Consider the following 19064-nt stretch of genomic DNA (forward strand, 5'->3'; position numbering starts at 1 on the left):
AAACCTTCTTGTCCTTGAAAGATTTATGTTGATTACAACAAAATAAAGTGCAAATGTTTGACTTGGAAAAGAAACATTTCTTCACTTGAAAATTAAAAACGAGGCACTAGTCCCAGAGGTTTATTATTCTATGAGGATATATTTATCTCCAGACACAACACTGATAGGCTTACATTATTTCGAAAAGAGTGGCTGCGAATCGGATCTTCTGCTGCTAGGGAAACACTGCTCAGCATGATGAAGACAAGGATGAGATTGGTAAAGATGTGGTGATTGATGAGCCTGTGGCATCCCACTCGAATTCTGCAGAAAAGATACAAAAATATGCCACGTGTGCAAACAGAATTCAGCAGATGGCTAATATACAACATGTTTTCTATTACTCTGCCAAAAATGACAGATCTGGGAAGCCATCAGTAGCTAAAACATGGTGTAAACGCTGAAGCTATTGCTCTCTTATGTAAAAACTTAAATAAACTCAAAATCCAGTCCTGCAGTTGTGAAGGTGCTCTTATCAAAGGAATATGGGAGACAATTTCCCAGATTATGAATGCCATGATAAATTCCAGCGTTTATGCCTCTGTGTATATAGATAGATATCAATGTCAAATGCCAGATATTAAGGTTATTCAGATCCCAAATGTTATCTGACTCCTAAAGTTGATTAAATTATTAATTTGGTGAGATGTGTTTTTTCCTCATTCCTCATCCTCACTGCTACAAAAACATGCCATTCTTTACACGGTTTCTAGGAATCCGACCTCATGCCAAAATCCTCATACCTTATATCAGACCTCTTATATCCAGTGACTAACAGAAAAGCTGGCTAGTAGACAGTAAAAGGTATTTTTCAGACCTATGCAGGCCTCATAGTCAATACATAAAAAATACTATCATCTTTGAAAGTGGAAGGCAAATTAATGTATTTAACAAATTATTTTTATTTATCAAGTCACTTAGAAATTAATTCCTATCCTGCTGCAGATATTGCTGTTCTATCCCTACACTCAGTGCTAGGAGACCTACTCCTTCACCGCTGGAGGAGTGAAAGGAGAATATTTCAGGATGATATTTACGGATTGGTGCTGCTGAAAATGAAGAAGGCACTCCCTTCAGGGATTGGCGTTATCTTCTCCTTCATATTTAGTTCTGATATTCTACGGGGACGTGGGCCTGCTGGTACCTCAGGTTCATCCTCCTCATCTTCTTCATCATCACCTACTATAAATTAAACATTTATTTTACTAAAAATAAAAGGGATTTTTTTTTTCCATACCAGTATAAAAAATATTTTTACATAGCTTTATATCACAAAATTATAGACCATGGCTTTAAATATCTATGAAAAAGTGTGAATGAATCTATGAATATTCAGAAGTCTGTGAGGGCGGACAGGTTTCACCACAGAGTAATGAAGGAGTTCATAGATGTTATAGCTGTATCCCTCTCGATAATTTACCAAGGGTCTTGTTAGTCTGGGGAGGTCCCTGAGGACAGGAAATAGTATATATATGTTGTCATCTACAAGAAGGATCATAGTGAATAAGGCTATGTCTGGCTGGCAGTGGGTCACTAGCAATGTCCCCCAGGGGTCAATTCCAGGGCCAGCACTGTTCAACACTTTCATCAGTGATCTGCATGCAGGTCTGGAAAGCATCCTTAGAAAGTTCACTAATGATGCTAAACTGCAAGGAGGTGCTGATTCTTCAGTAGGACAAGAGGTCTTGCAGAGGGATCGAGATAAACTAGAGCATTAGCCAATAAGCAAATAGCATGAAATTCAACAGAGGTAAGCGCCAAGTTTACACTTGAAATAGCAGAGTCTGGGAGATGAACGTTTGGAAAGCAGCACTGCAGAAAGGTATCTAGAGGTAGTAGGTGACCGCAGGCTCAAAATGAGCCAGCTGTGTGCTCTGGCAGCCAAGTGAGTAAATCATGTCTGCAAACATAGTATAGCCAGCTGGTCAAAAGAGGTGATAACAGAGTACAACTTCATTGATTTCAAAGGAACTGATTCAGTGTTCAGAGAGAGCAGTTTATGATATTTTAGCTAGCAAATTTAAATGTTTTTTTCTTTGGACTGGTGTTCACATACCTGGTACATCACAGGGTGGATAGGGATCTTTATCTTCATCCTCTCCTTCTCCATATTCAGCAATTGTCACCTATGGCCATTAATGAGGAGAAAACAGTTTTCAGTAGAGCTTTGCACTGAGCAAAGTTTAACAGAAGGCAGAACAAGTAAGACTCTGAAGTCAAGAAAGTCATGCTCATACTTAGTCTGACTTTTTAAAACAGGGTAAACTTGAGAAGAGAGAAGAACTGACATTTTAATATATGTTTAAATCATGATTTTTTCTATAATATCTGTATTCTTTTAGCTGTGCACGTTACAATCACAAGATGACCAACAGGTTTGGTAAAAATTACTAATAATGGTTGAAAATTCAACTAAAAAGTCATCTAATTTCTTCCACTGGATTAACAGGCAAAATACATTGAGAGATCCTAATTTGACCTTCCCTTCTTTGGATTTTAAAATCAAAAGGATTTTCTGGGCTAACAGATTCCGCAAAGATAATAAGCATCAGAACTGTTTTCCGTCCCTGGAATAAAGTGTACAGATGATGACTCCATGAAAGAAATCACATAAAGAATAGCAGGACTGCAAAGTAATTCTTTTTTTAAACAGATTTTTTAAAATATTTTTTTAATTATAAATTTTAATATATATATACTTTTAAATGTAAAAAAGTAAACACCTTACTATCCTTGGGCTTCTTTTGGTCACCTTCTGACTTCTCACTTTTTTTATTTTCCAAACTCTCTTTTCTAGAAAATACAAACAAGCAAGAAACCATTATAGTGCAAATCATGTAAAGACAGGAGATTTAGAATGAATTATAAGCATACTTTTAAAAGTTGCGTATACATTAAAACTTACAGTAAAAAATTTAAGTGATATTTAAAGTGATTTGCACAGAAGCAGTCAGAGTTATAAAATCTACTGCCTTTGAACACAGTTTGATCCATTTCAAACATTACTATTTTGAATTTAACTGCAGAAGTTAATCTCTAAAAAATTTGATGCATGATGATTACTTCTTTCTAGATGGATAAAATGTGCCTTTAGACTCAAATAACTTGCACTATCTTCAATGGGCAGCACTAATCTTGAGGAAAGGTCTTCTTCTTGGCTTACAGAACTGATTCCAAATTGTCTTTTTCACTGGCAAGAACAGATAGATACATTCCAGTTCTAATTGTACAATAAATCCTTACCATTGTGATGTTTAAACATCAGTTGGCTTATTGTTCTCTCCTTAGATCATTCTATTTTCCCAGTCACTAGCCAACTTTTATCTAAAATCACTCTAACTGGGTCTTACTTTAATGTCAAGGGAAATTCTGTCCTTTGTTTCCCAAGTCCAATAAATTTTGCAAATAGTGAGGGCATTTATGCAAGAAAGTATTACAAGGAAGAACTCATTTCTCTCCTCCTCCCTTCTCCTGCTCATTCATCATGTATGAGCTGTTTTACCTTGCATTCTTTTTCCTTTCCTTTTCTTCTGCTTCTTCTTTCTGAGCTGTATTTAGACTTTCAGCATCTGCCAAGTTATCCACAGCAATGGCCAAGAAGACATTCAGCAAGATATCTATTTCAAATCATTTTAAGGACATTATGCCTTACTACACTTTGTTTAGTTTATTATCAGTATAAACACTGACAATGTGAGAGAGATAAATCCCATGTTCCCAACCTTAAGTGTAGAGATGGGTGACGTTGGAATGTAGTGGAAATAACACTCACTTAACAGACTGGAATATTATTCAGTGTAAAACCAGCCAAGATCCAGCAGGAACACTGATTTTAAAATAATGGAATACTTGCTGTTTATTTGTTATTAAATAAAACGAAACTTAAGTCAAGAACATTCAGGCGGTTCGAAAAATTTATTTCTATAATGCTCTGTCTTCTCTGTCTATGAAATCTATATCAAATTTTATACTTCAGTCATATCAATTACACACAAATACCGATATAAGTACAGTGTAGTACAGAAAATAGAATGTTTTTGCCCTTTTATTACCTCCTGACCTTTTAAGAATTTAGAATGACACTAGTTTCTGTTGCTGTATGGGATTATTTCCAGCATAGAAAAGACAGGGAAGGGGAATGCTTCAGAAGACTTAATCCTAACTGACTCAACATTTCTCCTCTGTCAATTCCTCTCATCTGGTCCTTGCAGTATACAGTGGATCACTAGCTCCATTGTCGGTGTGTGAGACCTAACAGATCTATACAGAATATCAAAAGGAAGAACAAGAAATTACTGTCATAGAGATCAAACTACATCCACGCACTTTGAGAGGAGAGATGTCAAATAGAGACAAGCAGGTTGAATAAGGTTGTTTTCCCATTAAAGGAAGATTTTTTTTAAAATTTTTTATTTTATTATTTTTTTTTGTGTTCCTGCCACTGTGGTGGCTGGAGATGCACTTAGAGGTTCCCAGAATCTCATTCATCAGGGAACGTAAAAAAGAGAATTGCTCTGTGAAGTCAATTCAAAGGACTGAGCACGTGCAGAATGAGCATGCATGTCCTTTGCAACTTACTCCCTTCTAAAGAAAATGTGCCTGTGCCCCTGGCATGATTAAACCCTGGCACACAGTTCTATTTGGAGATGTTTCCATGAAGCACAAAGGATACAGTTACCACAGATGAAGAGGATAATGAAATATATGCAGACTATCATGCCTGACGATGATGGGCCGCCATACGCCATTATGCCATCATACATAACAGCATTCCAGTCTTCACCTGTTAGAATCTGAGAAGCAGAGATATTGTTAATAACTCAATATCAAAAGGAGCAGTAGAGAACTATGTTTCCTCTGTTCTAAATACACAGTAAAGCTAACCTGTATACAAAAACTACTAGTGAGGAGATAGGAATCAGATACAGAGTTGAGTCTTACAGTGCCTGCCTTAAACATTCACCTACAATGTCTGAAACCAAACACTGTGGTAATGTGCAACATCTGCAAAGCTGAACATGGAAATGGTTAGAAAGATGGAACCAATAAGCCTGATCTCTAATCTTTAAAATTGAAATAAACCTGGTAGTGCCTCTTTAAACTTATTCCTATATTAGAGTAAGCAATATAAACCTATATGCAAATATGCCCTCCAACAATGCAAATTTTTTCCATAGGGAAAAGCTGAACTTTTTAATAGTTAATGAAGTTAAAGGAAACAAATTAATAAAAAGAAGACAACATGTCACCTTTTTTTCTAAGTGTAAATTTGATGGACAAAACAGATTTAATTTTGTGAAGTAATATGACAGCTATGTTGCATAGATCAAATAAGACATGAAACAAATGGTACAAATGGTGCAGAATTACCAGAGTACTGAATTTAATGAGCAGAATGCTACTTGAATTAAACTGAATAAATAGTATTTGTGATTTTGCTTTCAGGCAACATGATCACTTAAACAGTTCTGCTGATCATCAAAGATAAAATGTTTCATAGGGGATGAAAGACAGTTACCTGGAATACAGTTAAAAGAGCTTGTGGAAAATTATCGAAGGTGCTCCGTTTTGTTTGAGTTTCATCAAAATTAAATTTGCCTCCAAACAGCTGCATTCCAAGCAACGAGAAGATTATGATGAAGAGGAAAAGCAGAAGCAACAGTGAAGCAATGGACTTCATTGAGTTTAACAAGGATGCTACCAAGTTGCTCAGGGATGCCCAGTGCCTATAAATTAAAATGCGTGTGTTAACACACACCGAAAAGAAAAGAATAAAGAAAAAAAATAAACATAACAAAACCAACCAACCAAAAAAAAAGAAACAAAACAACAACCAAAAGAACAGTAAAAGAGCAGTGCATGATGAAGTATTACAAAAGAATTGCTGATCACCCTTCAGCTATCCCTAAAGTTAGCAGTATTAGTTAATCTTACCTTGTTACTTTAAAAATACGCAGGAGACGAACACAGCGAAACACTGAAATTCCAAGGGGTGACATAATTTCCAACTCCACCAAAATGGTTTCAACAATGCCACCACAAACAACGAAGCAATCAAAGCGGTTAAAAAGAGAAACAAAATAAGCCTGTAGACCCAAGCTGTACATCTTTACTAACATTTCACAGGTGAACAAAGCCAGAAGAACTTTATTTGCGATATCTGGAACAAAATATTAAAAACAAAAAACAAAAAAACCATGACATTTCTGAATTCTCTCATAGCTTCCATTTTCATTTTAACATCTTAATACTACGCTTTCTGTAAGGCCAATTCCTTAAGAAGAAAGAAATGAATGGTTTTCTTAATTTCATTTATTTACTTATTTATTACTTTGGACAGTATTTGTTGCTTTATGTGCCATGAGTTACACAAGGATGCCCACCTTCCTGCCATCTAAGTAGTATTTGTTTTTCCAACACATTGGGAAGCTCGCAGCTGCTCAACTCACAACTTGAGTTCACACCTAAAACTGAACAGTGCAGCCCATAGTGTGCTCTGCCAATTACTGTTTTCTTCCTCACCTTTCAAGCATGATTTAACAACAAAAGTACAGGTATTTAAAATTTAGCATTGTCCATTTCTTTGCTGATATGCAATTAAGCTGCTTTATGGAAATGAAAATCTAATACAGTCAATCAATTCTTGTATTGCCTTTTGGGAGGGCTGAATATCTTTGGGACAGCAACAAACAAAATGGCAAAGTATGAAAGATATACAGAATGCAATTATCCACAGTTACAAACAGGACAAATAATTTTTTGTCTGTACCTTGGATCTGGGTCAGCCAGTCAGGTTGGTTATAATGTTCCGATGAGATAGTTAATGTGTTCAGAAAGACCAAGACAATAACAAGCCAATAAAATGTGACAGATTTTACTGCAGCTCTACATTTTCTTCGATTAAATCGATTCCAGCGACGCCAGCGTCGACTGAAAGTTCAAATAAAAGTAAATTTTATTATACAGAAAATGCATGTCAACTTGAAGAAGGTTTCATCTCTGAAGAAGCATAGTGCAAGTACACACATGTAAATAGATGCACTGACATAAAAACATGTAACATAATTCAGTTATTTCTGTAAATTAAGGAGTAGATTAAGGAATGCTAATTTCTTGTTCCTCTTTTAGATTTTGTTGAGTATTTTTAAAAGTAAGCCACAGCTTTGGGAGTGAACTGGATTCAATACTTCATTGAGTAACAAGGCAATCAAGTAACCTGTCTTCCTAGACCCCATAAAATTAACAGTAGTAAAGAAAAAACCACAAAGTAAAAGAAATAGAATTGAGATTACATTTAGTCTTAAAATGCAGGCTTTAAACTACGCAGACAGGAATAAAAATGACACTAAACAGCTTTTGAAAATTGTTACAAAAAACTAGGTATGTTGGTTATCACTTCCAGTGCCTGAACTAGCAGATAACGTATTGACTATATGTAAAGTTATAAATGCTTTAAATCTCAGTAAACAGAATCACAATACAACAATGACACCATACAAACATCTGAGTTGTCAATGCATTCAGACATCAGCATTTTCTTTGCACACCTTAAACCTGTAGCACTGGAATTAAATTGGTACGAAGATGTTCCAGACCTTTGCAGTATTCTAACTGTTTAAAGGAAAAATACCCTGCCCTGACCTAAAGTGACACTGCATTCAAGAACACTCTTATCATGTCAGTTCTTGGCTCAAGAGTCCTTGGTGCACAGCCAGCAATGAAAGGGCTCACTTACCAGGTAGGTAAAACAGCTTTTCTTAGACTTACAGAACACTCTATCTTTTAAGCCAATGTGATAAAGATAATATTGTTTGGATCTCTCTACTCAAACAAACCACTGTCTGTGAGTTATCACTCTCTAAAGCCAATGGGACATTTCTTCGCCAGGGCCTGTGGAATCAGTGACAAAATGCTCCAGCTAAATGGTGCACATACGAAAATGCTTCTGAAGAGTGTGCAATGGCACACAAATGTACAAGTGCTTGAATGATATCACTGTATTTAAAAGAAGAAAAAAAAAGGAAATACAGCAAAAATTCAAAAAGGAGAATAACTTCAATCTCCTACTCTCATTAGCTTGAAATAACTAAAGAAATAAGTAGAAATAATCAATAAGTAAATAGCTTGTTGTGACAAAAAGACTTGGGAATACACAAAATCGGAAAATATATTAATTTCTCTGAATAGTTTTCTATTTTTAGTAATCATCCCTCCCAATTATGAAACACTACCATCATTTTGGGGGAAGAATTAAACGTAGCCTTTAATTTTGAAGAAAAAAAATCCTTTTCATAAATTTGCAATGACATAATACTGTTTTATGAACTTACGAAGCATTTTTCACAAAATACAGCAGTTGAATAAGTATTCAAACCACAAAGGACCCTTATAATTGATATAGTTTGTTACAACAAACCGAATTACTCAGTGTTTATGCTCCCATTAAATAATTTATTACTTTTTCTTCATAATTATTCATGAGTAAACCATTATTCTCACAAATACGTTCCCAATATCACTTCCATTGGCTCAAGTATTCATGTTTAGGTTGTCCTTTAGGTCCCAGACACAAATCTGAATTCAACTTGAAATGGGAAATCTAGCATCCCATCAAGTCGGTCACCACAGCCTATGAAGTTTAGCTTGGTTATCTACAATCCATTTGTATTTTCTATGTTGCTAGTAGATCTACATAAAACTAGCAACCTTCATTTTTTGATTATTTTTTTATCTGTGGTGATTCAGAATAACATGACACTTTTTAAACTGTACTCTCTTGCTCAAACTACATATGTAATTATTATTTCTTTGAATTTGGAGTACTTCATGTTTTTGCTAGTCAGCTCACAGAGATATAAAGATTGATGCTCAAGTTAAATTCTTCTGTAATTGTGGGCACTAACATCTGTGCAGGAACCCTTTCCTTCACTACTAGAATAGAAAAGCAGCAGCTCTAGTGTCAAGACATCTCAAATTGACCTGGAAGATTACAAATATCTCACATTTACCTATATATATATCTCCTAGAATAACGTGTGGTTGATATAAACTGGCAGATAACTGCTGTATCTTTCTAGGATGTAATACTCTTAACCACGTGCCCATGTGACTCATCAGAAAGCTATTGCCAAAGACTAACTTCAGTTTTCACTTGTGGCATAGCAGGTAAGGCATATGATAAAAAGCATTTTCTGCTTTTATCCAAAAGCAAAACAGTTCACAGTCAAACAAATACTCTTGCCAAATTATGTCCTGAGTTATTTTGCTCTGAGATACAGTGTAATTCCATTGCAGAACAACATCCCTGAGGTTGGAGTAAGAATCAGGCTGGAAGACTGAAAATTACATCAAGACTTGGCATTTTCAAATAGTAAAACTTGAAGTACAATAAATAAAAAATGAATATATTAGACCATAATGATGTTCAAAATGTACCAAGAAAAAGTAAAGCTATTTAAAAAGACAGGAAAATACTGACCTGAACTTGGATTTTGAGATGGTTTGACTGAAAGAAAAGAAATACAAAGTGTTAAGAGTGCAGAAAAATTAGCCAACATAAGGTCAATCTCTTTGGAAGGATGGAATTTTTCAAATCAATACATTGGAATTACATATACATAAAAATAATCTCCCCAAAATGCTTTGTGAATGCTAAAACATTACTATCTGTTATTTTCTGTAATACCATTCTAAAAGTTCTACTGATATTCTAAGTAAAACAAAGGAAATACTTTAATTATCTGATGGTGTAGAATACGCTGGGAAGGCAGGAGAATCTTTGCAAACAAACAGCAAACACCACTATGTGCACAATTTCCTTGCTGTTCCTATTGTTCCATTTTGGATCATAATTACATTCCATAAAAGCTTACAAGAAAACATGATGTCGCTGGAAGATTAGGTGAGGGAGTGTCCTGGTTGTGGTTAGGGTAGAGTTAATTTTCTTCCTAGCAGCTGCTCCATCCATCCTACTGTGGGGGAACAAGCCAATGGCTGCATGGTGCTGAGCTGCCCACGGGGCTGAACCACAGCATAAGAATGTTTCAAAACCATCAGTGTTGTACTCACCATAAGCTCCCACAACATGCTGGGTTCTCTCCTTCTCCACTCACATTCTCTGTGTTCACTGACTCGGTTTCACTGGTGGGCATGCTTGCTGTTAGGAGACAGCAATTGTTTTAGATTGACAGCCAAGCATGGCATTACACAGCATCTGACCTGCTCTATGACAAGAATATCTCCATATTTTGCAGATTTAATGAGAGCTCAGAAGGTATGGGATACAGCAGATGAAGTTGAACAGACACTTCATCAGTCCTTCACATATAGCAAAAGAAAGCACACAGAATACCAGAGGGCATTAAAACTTTTTGTTTTGTTTCAGTGATTCATCATAACTGCATAAATGCACTACAGAATGCAATGTAGAGAAAATAAATAAATAAACCAGTGCTAGATTCTGTGACTCTATAAGTGTCCTGTTACTACTTTGGAGGTGATTATCAGTTGAACTCTTGTTAACACATTGCTAATTCCAAGAAATGCTATAGTTCCTCTGAAAATGGGGACTTGTACTTTGATCATAGTGGCCACTCTATGATTTTAATTCCATTATGAAATTATCAAGGCAAGACATTAAAAATTAACTGTGCCTGTAAATATCATATAGGAAGGAGCACTGGGAATGTCAGAATGGGTACTACAAGGGATGCTAGCAAAAAGGGGGCTGTTACATTTGTACTACATCAGTTAATTACTGTGCATGCGGTGGATCAAAGAGCAATTGAGGCTGGAAAAGACCTCTGGAGGTCACCTGGTCCAATCCCCACTCAGGGAGGGATCAGAGTTAGCAACTGCAGCTAATGATTTATTAGACAAAGCTCACTTGTCAATTGTTCATCATCAACATTTACTTCTACCAATGCAGAATAAGTATTAGGAAAGGATGAACAACTGAAGTTGTAGTACTTCTATGCAAAGGAAACAATGAAGGAAAACCTCAGGAACAAGAATAATGACAAATTAATGTTTCTGGCTTATATAGTAGAAACACCATATAAAGTAGGAAAAAAAGTGAAAGAAGGTGGAAATTACTGTAGAACAGCAAGAAAAAAAAGTCACAAAAGCATAAAATAATATCTTAAAGGTATTCCTGGTTGTGCCTCCTGATAGTTCATTGCTTTTGGGATATATATATTCCAAAGAATGTGTCTGTAGGCTGAGTAATGAAGGCAGAAGTGCTACAGTGCCTCTTTCTGTTCTGGATCTCCCACTATTTTGGTAGCTTAAAGGTGGCCTGAAGTGGGCTTTATTAAACAAATATAAGTGAGAATCAAGCACTGAATTATCTACAAATCAGGTACAAAATGAGAGCTGTTAGTATTTCTCCATAACCTCTATGTTGCCTCAGTACTGACTGGATACTTGCTAGTGGTCACAGGTAGGAAGGTTTACACGCTCATCAGCTTGATGACTTGAGATACTGGCTGCTCTATGCAGTAAAAGCTGAGAACCTGCACCCACAAATGTAAGTCACCACAGTATGAAATGCTAATAGCAAAGGAAAATACAAAATCTCCATGCAGGTGTTTGAATAAAGCAAGGCACTCCAAGCAGTAAGCACAGCAAAACTTTCTTTTACAAGGTTCTTCTGTTTTGATTATTCTTTCTAAATGTTAATTTAACTACAGTGTATACAAAAATTCCCTTGTGAGCACCTGCAAGTGCCTCAATTCTAGTATTATACAACTGAAAATACAGCTTTCAGTCATGGAATTAAAAGGAATTTCATCCAAAACTAAAGCAGGTAAATTTCCCTGGTATCCAAATTGAATAATTAACATTGTCAATGGCTTGAGAAAAAAAGGACAAAACCATTTCAAGCATTGTCTCAGACCTTCAGAATGAAGTTATTACTTAAAAATGCCAGTATCTTTTTGTAATAAATGCAAGGAGTTTCTCTGTCTAGTCCATAGTTCCATAAACTTCAATATTGTTCCAATTCTTTGTCAAATCAGCACATGGTTTTCTGAATTCTTTATGCCAACCCTTTGAGGTGGTCACAAAGGAAATCAGAACAACAAAATAATCAAAAATTCATCACAAATTCATCACAAATTTCCCTAAATCTACTTTATGTCCAGAAAGCACATCTGAAAGAAGGGGTTCCCGCTGCTCTGACTGTGAAGCACCTCAGGATAAGTTCAGCTTATGGAGGGGCTGGCAGGAAGATGCTGCACATGACACTGTAGTGAGATATCTGCTTACACAGCGCAGATTTAATTTTGGTACTGCCAGCATTCATTTTTGTGGGCTCTTTTTTTTTGTCAGCCCTCAAAAACTCCAGATAGCTTGAAATGGTTTGCTTACATGACAGGGGAAGGAGAGTGAAATAATCCATCTTACTATATATGAGTACATAAATAATTCTAAGCTGATTCACTGAAAATGAATCCATAACGTTCCAGCCATTCCCAACTTAATCTTATACATTCCGTTAAGGACCAGATTTGCAAGCCTCAGTCTGAGTCACAATAGTGATCGTTTCATGACAGCAAGGATATCATTGCTCCAGAAAATTCATTTTACATGGGACTAAAACCAGAACTCCTAACTGCTGTCACTATGATTATGTCAAATCAACACATTCACCAGTATTAAAAGGGAACAGAGCTGAAAGTATGTATCACACAAGGACCCTTGTCTGCCTCCATTGTGGGTGAGAGAGAAAATGAAGAAAACACATATTACAGAAAACTATCAATAACAAGAGCAGATACAATAAAGGTTTTTTGCTGTTGTTAGGTTCTATATTAAAAGTAGAATTAAAACAGCAAATACTATTATTACTCTATGATAGCCACGCTATCTTAAACCTGCAGTAAATTATAAAGCTTGTGACATATTGTCATGGATTTTTCACACCTGAATTCAAAGCGTATTTTGTACATGGTATGTTTAAAAAAGAAAGCCTGCACTTAAACAGAAACATTCAAAGTCACTTCAGTTGAAATCTAAACAGATTAAAAACTATGCTCTAAGAAGGCAGAGCACTGCAGCACCAGTCTGTCAGAAACATGCACTTTTAGAAGAGCAGAACTGCATGCACCAATGTCTCCATGCTGTAGATGTAGATTTCTGTGGCACAGAAAATGCATATAATATATGCCTTCAAAAGTTATCACATCAAATGCAGAGAAAGCTCAACTGCAAACTCGAACGTGTTTTACCATGTTTATTGGAAGACCGGCCAAAGCAACTAAGTCTGCTTTTCTTCTTTTCTTCCATTAAGTCAGCCAGTGTAACCCCTTCGAGTTAAGTACATGTAATCCCAGCATTTACACAGTAGATGGCAGCAGTTGCAACGCAAAAAAAATAAAGACGTGTCCGTATATACAGCACAAGCAATATTAGACAAAACAAATTGAAACTGCCGACAGAAAAACTTATCAGAGCTACAGCTCCCACCTCTCAGGATTTTTGGAATTTGAGTGAAATTTGAATTCCTCTCAAGTCAATGGGAGATTCTTTTTGTTGACCCCAGAGTAGAAAACTATTAGCTGGTATAATAGCTAGTCTTTTCCTAGAGACACAGTGGCAATTCTACCAGTTAAAAGGTTTTCCCTTTTTCAACAGCAATGAATTCTTGTCCACCAGTGGGGAAAAAAAAAGTACGAACACATGGTTTTCAGACATAAATAACTTATGTTAGAACCTAAATAACTCTAGTTACAATTTTTAAAATGCAAAGGAACCTGAACATTTTTTAAAGGATCACGTAAGAAACCAGTAGTTATTGATTTAACAGCCTTTCAGTCTGTACCTTTTCCTGCCACGGAGAGACCTTCTGTATCCCATACCCAAATCTCTTGGACATCATGAAAAAGCATTATGGTGATCATCCATCACCATAGCATCAGTGGCAGTCTTGACTGTCCAGAGGCACTCAGTCTAGGACCGTGGCTGCTTCTACCCACACTGCAGCCCATCCCTCTCTTTTGCTTCAAAGATCATTCTTTTGAATGATATTTGAACTAAATTTATTACCTAACTTGTCTACTCAATATTATTAACCTGATGATTGCTAGCTAAATTTCACCTTACTCACAAATAAGTAGGTTATTATTATAGTGGTACTCCAAACCCAAAAGCTTTCTCTGGAATAACTGGTTTGGTAGCTCATGCTCTCTCTTATCACACCTTGCCATGCAACACGATGAGCAGCAGAACACTTCTGAATGCAAGACAATATAAGGTGGAGTGCTTGAGCAAACTTTCCCTCCTTCACAACTTGCAGCAATTGGTACTAAAAATGAAATCCCCAGCCCTGTATTCAAGCACACGTGCAAAAACCCAGAGGGGTGCTAGGAGACTATTTGCTGGAAATTTCCACTCAACACACACGTACACAAGCCTGCTCAGTGCCAAAGGAATGCTTGCAGATCAATAGTTCACTGTAAAACAAAACATTGAGCTTGCGCAAAGCATTTTTTTGAACTTTTTATGACTCAGCCAAACCAGAAATGATTTTTGTGATGTGACTGGAATGTACAACCTAGAGACCACTCCAGATAATTGTGTGTGCTGTGTCTGCTCTGTGGAGGTAAATTGATGTTAAGATCAGTATCTTGCCAGAAGCCGATCACAACATCTCAGCCACAGTTAAAGGCCCAGTATACTGAAGCCTTTACCACCCTGATTTCTTACTTCTCTTTCCTTCTTAGAACAACATCTACAATGCCAGCAGAGCTGCAGAAGCAGGAATCTCAGCAGGTCTGCCAGCTCTCTATACTCTACAGCTAGAATAGTAGACATCAAGCTGATGGGACTAAAGAAATATCCTGTAAGTATACAAAAGCAGACCACCTGCAAAGGAAACATTATTCATTGAAGAGCAATGCTGTATTGATGACACCACAGTAAATTCATTCACAAAGATCTACACTTCAACTACTTTTCTCAGAAGTCAAAGGAATACTGCTAACATTTGCTTTGTAGGGGTATTAGGACCAGCTGACAGGCAATGTATTAGGGCTTTGAAGATACAACACATAAAGTATTCAGTAGTTTTACAACGCTGATAAAGAGGATTCAAGTATTCTTTGGTATTTCACATGTTAGTAACTTGGCTTTGATGTTTTATATTTAAAATAGAAGCAACCATCTGAAATGCAGTTCTTGGGATTTAATTAATTAATTACATCTCCTATTCTATTGTTATGCTGGAAATCGTTCAGCTCTTAAATTACCCCAGAACGTGTACATTAACAATTTAGATTAAAAAGCTCTCTCAAAAGCAACAACTAAGCAAAAAAGTACTTCTGATTTATGAAAGACCAACATGATCTATAAACCGTTTAAGGAATGCTCGAGAAAAGGGACAGACAATTGGAACAGGGGGCAAAAAGTTCCCAGGGATTTTGCCTGCAGACCTACAAACCAAGTCGATGGTGACCACAGGTCACAGCACAGCTGTCCAACACTGTGCAACTCTGACATCATCCACAACCCCATATGGTAGATTTGTACAGTATATTTACATTGTAGAGTATGTACTTATGTGATTCTCAGTTTAAGGATTATATACTGACAAAACCATATTTTATGCATTCCTTCCAAACAAAATTATTAAAAATAACTAATATAGTCAACTTTTGAACTCTTTGCCTTTTATGCTCTGCTCTATGCTGTACTCATTTCTGCCTGTTATGTTCTATCTGTAATGTTCACTTATAAATCAGTGCAGTATAAAACTGTTGCTCCTATCTTCAACAGTCAATATTTAAGCTTCTGGAAAGGACTATAGTTTTCAAGAACAGTTCACAAGGTAGCAGTGCTAGAGCAAAAAAGAAGTAAAAACAAATTATATCAACACAAAAGATGTTGTACTGAGTCGCCTTTGACAAACTACTTGTGACATACTACCTTACATATACTTTCTGGAGTATCAACTGAATAATAAGGTGCTACTTAAAATCAATATCTATATTGAAATTTGGGCTTTAATCTTACATTAAGTATTATACCAGCAACATCCGTGTTCTCATTTATATACAGCACTAGAAGTTGTCTTTTCTTTTATTACTATGCAAACACAGCTAAGAGACCAAAATACCTTGCATAAAGTTACTACATTAACATACTGCTGTTAATTAAAATTTCTCGCATGAAGAAACAAGATGATAACTTTTAGTTTTTGCAAGATCACAAAACTAACTTGCTTCTTTATGTTGGGATTCTGGTCAGATGCACTAGAAAGTTATTGTGGTAACAGACTACTATTTCCATTATACACTACTACATACACTAATACACTGTAAGTAAGTGACAATCATACTTCTTACCATTCAATAAATGTGCCCCAAAATTTCCCAGTTTCTAATTGTACATGAAAACTTCTAGTAGAAAAGATGTGATACAATAGTATTCTTGAATATCAGAATGATCGAGAGTGTCATTTCCTCACTTTGAAACTCAAAAACATCCTCTCTGTTAGCACGAGGCTATTTTTCTACTGGAGTTTTGACTGCATACTTTAAGCTTTTAAGTTATTGTTTCTACTGCACGCACCTACACATAAACACATCTTTCTTGACCAAGTATTTATGGTGACTCTTAGTGGTACACAGCTTATATGCACTAACATTTTAGAGAACACAACTAAAGCAGTTTTTCAGTCTGAGTAGACTGAGTGCAGGCTGAGAGTTGCACATGGACAGGTCAGAGAAAAATTCTCAACTTATTGTAAAATTCTCAATTCTTTCCCATAACTTCAAGTAGCAGTATATTAGTGGACGTGACTGTTCTGCTAATAAGCACTTGTATGAACTTAAAATCAGAGAACAACACCAGGCAGGCTACATTCTCCCCAGCCTAACTCACTGAAAGCAGTCAAACCATTCCACACAGAATCAGCACTGAGTAAAGAACACATACTGTTCCGTTTGCCTTCTTCATCAGCTTCTTCATCATTCTCAGGATCAATGTCTTCTGCCTGTGTAATCCAGTCTAAATATCCCTTCAGATCTTCTTCAAGCTGCTGTTTTTCACGTAGCTTCTGAAAGTCCCCTCGGGCCTTGGCTTTTTCTCTTTCCTTGGAAAATTCCCTATCAAATTCAGATAAAGCAGAAAAAATACTAATTGTCAGCTTGCCAGGCATTTTGATCTAGGTCTTGACATTGCAGAATAACATACTGACATAGAAATGAACTGCATCAACCACACAGAAGATTGGAGTGCTTTTTGAAAACAAGACAGTGGTGCAAAGAAGTCACAGCAAATCCCCATTGTACTGCATCAGAACTTTCAGAGCTCTTACGATTTAATTGAAAATTAAACAAGATTCTTAACTGTCCAAGACAGTTTATATGCCACCATTTGTTTATGCGCTCTTATAGTTTTAAAGATCAATCATATCTAATGGCTAAGAAAATAAACTGGATTGCATGAATAAAGTAATTTCAGAGAACTGAGTTGAGTAACACCCAACAAAAAGGAAAATCTGGCATTTAGTCTGAAAACATCCCCTTTCTCTCCCAGCTATGGCTCACTGTCCACATCCAAAGATACATACATACTCACTGCCACGTCTCATTCACAGAACGTCACTCACAAGCTCTCTCTTTATTACACCAAGCAGGGACTCCTGTGGTGTTTGAAATCTGGATGCTTTGCCCCATTACTCTCTACAGTCCTGGAAATCCTGTTTTTACAGAAAAGAATTGCATCTCTACGTAAGTTGAATCCTCTGCCTGGTTGCTCCCATCTCAAGAAAGATCCAGCATTTGACTTTGCCTAGTTGAACTCTGTGATTTGATCCATGCCCTGAGTTGCCATGGAATGACCCTTACACTAATTAAGTCACACTTTGTGAGAAGAGGGGTGCATAAAATGACCTTCTGAGGAGCCTTCCAACCTGAATCACTGCAACAGCATTATATTTGAAAACAGAGCTACCACAGCATGCTATGAAATCAGAAGCAATAACTTTTGCAAGCTTTTGCTCACTGTTCTTTCTTCGTCTTTTGGTATCTTACATTAGAGTGAGGAATTTGTGATTTGTGCAGATAAAGTAAAAGGAAAGCTGCTGTAATTGAAGGAAAGTAGTAAAATGAAACAGTTGGCAAGGCTGCTACTTTGAACAGCACTTCACCCATGACTGAGCCCCCCTTTAACCTTGTCTTTATATTAAAATAGCTGCATGCAGAGGATTAAGCACAGTTTTCATACACACAGCTACCTATGACCTTTTCTTCAATACAGCACAGAAGCCAAACATTAGTCTTGGTTAAATGCTGAGGCAATTTATCAGTAGAGAGAGATGCAGAGGTGCTTAATTTCCACAATGTTTAAAAATTTTACCTTAATTTAAAAAACCCAATTGTCTGCAATGCCCTTGTTCAGCAAGGACCTACTGGTCAAACTGAGAGATAAGGGAATGTATGGGCAGTGGAAGAAGGGACATGTGGCCTGGGACGAACCAAACTCAGCGAGGGATGAAGAAAAAAAACACAAGGGATTCTATAGATAGATTGGTACCCTGTGATAAATGACAAGAGAAAGCTGGTTACAACAGACATGGAAAAGGTTGAGGTAATTAATGAGTTCTTTGCCTCAGTCTTCACAGGCAACCAGACTCTTTGTGTCTTTCAGAACCCTGAACCTCTAGGTGGAAACCGGGGGAACAAAATCCCTCCCACTGTAAGAGAAGAGTAAGTCCAAAATCAGCTGAGACTGAATCTGTATAAGTCTATGGAGACTGATAGCAGGCATCTCAGGGTCCTGAAAGAACTGACTGATGCGGTTGCCATGTCATTCTCGATCATATTTGAAGAGTCAAAGCAGTCAGACAAAGTCCCCAATGACTCCTCTTACACAAATACAACGTGTAAGAGTGGAATTAAATTGAACTGAAAAGGAAATAATTATCCTGTTAGCAGAGAAAATGTATTTGTTCCAAGAAAAAACAAGTTAACTGAAAAAGTCGGTGGAGGTGAAGTGAAGGAGAAATGTTAGCTCTTTAAAAC

At 36.6% G+C, this 19064-nt stretch overlaps 1 protein-coding gene across 13 annotated transcripts in view; it reads right to left on the reverse strand.

Moving 5' to 3' along the window:
- Positions 1 to 19064, reverse strand: part of CACNA1D (calcium voltage-gated channel subunit alpha1 D) — a 143510-nt gene that overhangs the window by 52972 nt on the left and 71474 nt on the right. For all 13 annotated transcript variants that reach the window (XM_072347672.1, XM_072347667.1, XM_072347665.1 and 10 more), the window contains exons 9-20: positions 16975 to 17144; positions 10108 to 10195; positions 9518 to 9544; positions 6809 to 6969; positions 5974 to 6199; positions 5558 to 5765; positions 4712 to 4832; positions 3542 to 3656; positions 2763 to 2832; positions 2096 to 2165; positions 1077 to 1221; positions 174 to 303 (exon numbers count right to left, since the gene is read on the reverse strand). In XM_072347672.1, coding sequence (XP_072203773.1) covers positions 174 to 303; positions 1077 to 1221; positions 2096 to 2165; positions 2763 to 2832; positions 3542 to 3656; positions 4712 to 4832; positions 5558 to 5765; positions 5974 to 6199; positions 6809 to 6969; positions 9518 to 9544; positions 10108 to 10195; positions 16975 to 17144 — 1531 coding nt within the window. The remainder of the gene's footprint in view (positions 1 to 173; positions 304 to 1076; positions 1222 to 2095; positions 2166 to 2762; positions 2833 to 3541; positions 3657 to 4711; positions 4833 to 5557; positions 5766 to 5973; positions 6200 to 6808; positions 6970 to 9517; positions 9545 to 10107; positions 10196 to 16974; positions 17145 to 19064) is intronic.

Source organism: Excalfactoria chinensis, chromosome 12, assembly GCF_039878825.1.
Source record: "Excalfactoria chinensis isolate bCotChi1 chromosome 12, bCotChi1.hap2, whole genome shotgun sequence".
Classification (NCBI taxonomy): Eukaryota; Metazoa; Chordata; class Aves; order Galliformes; family Phasianidae; genus Excalfactoria; species Excalfactoria chinensis.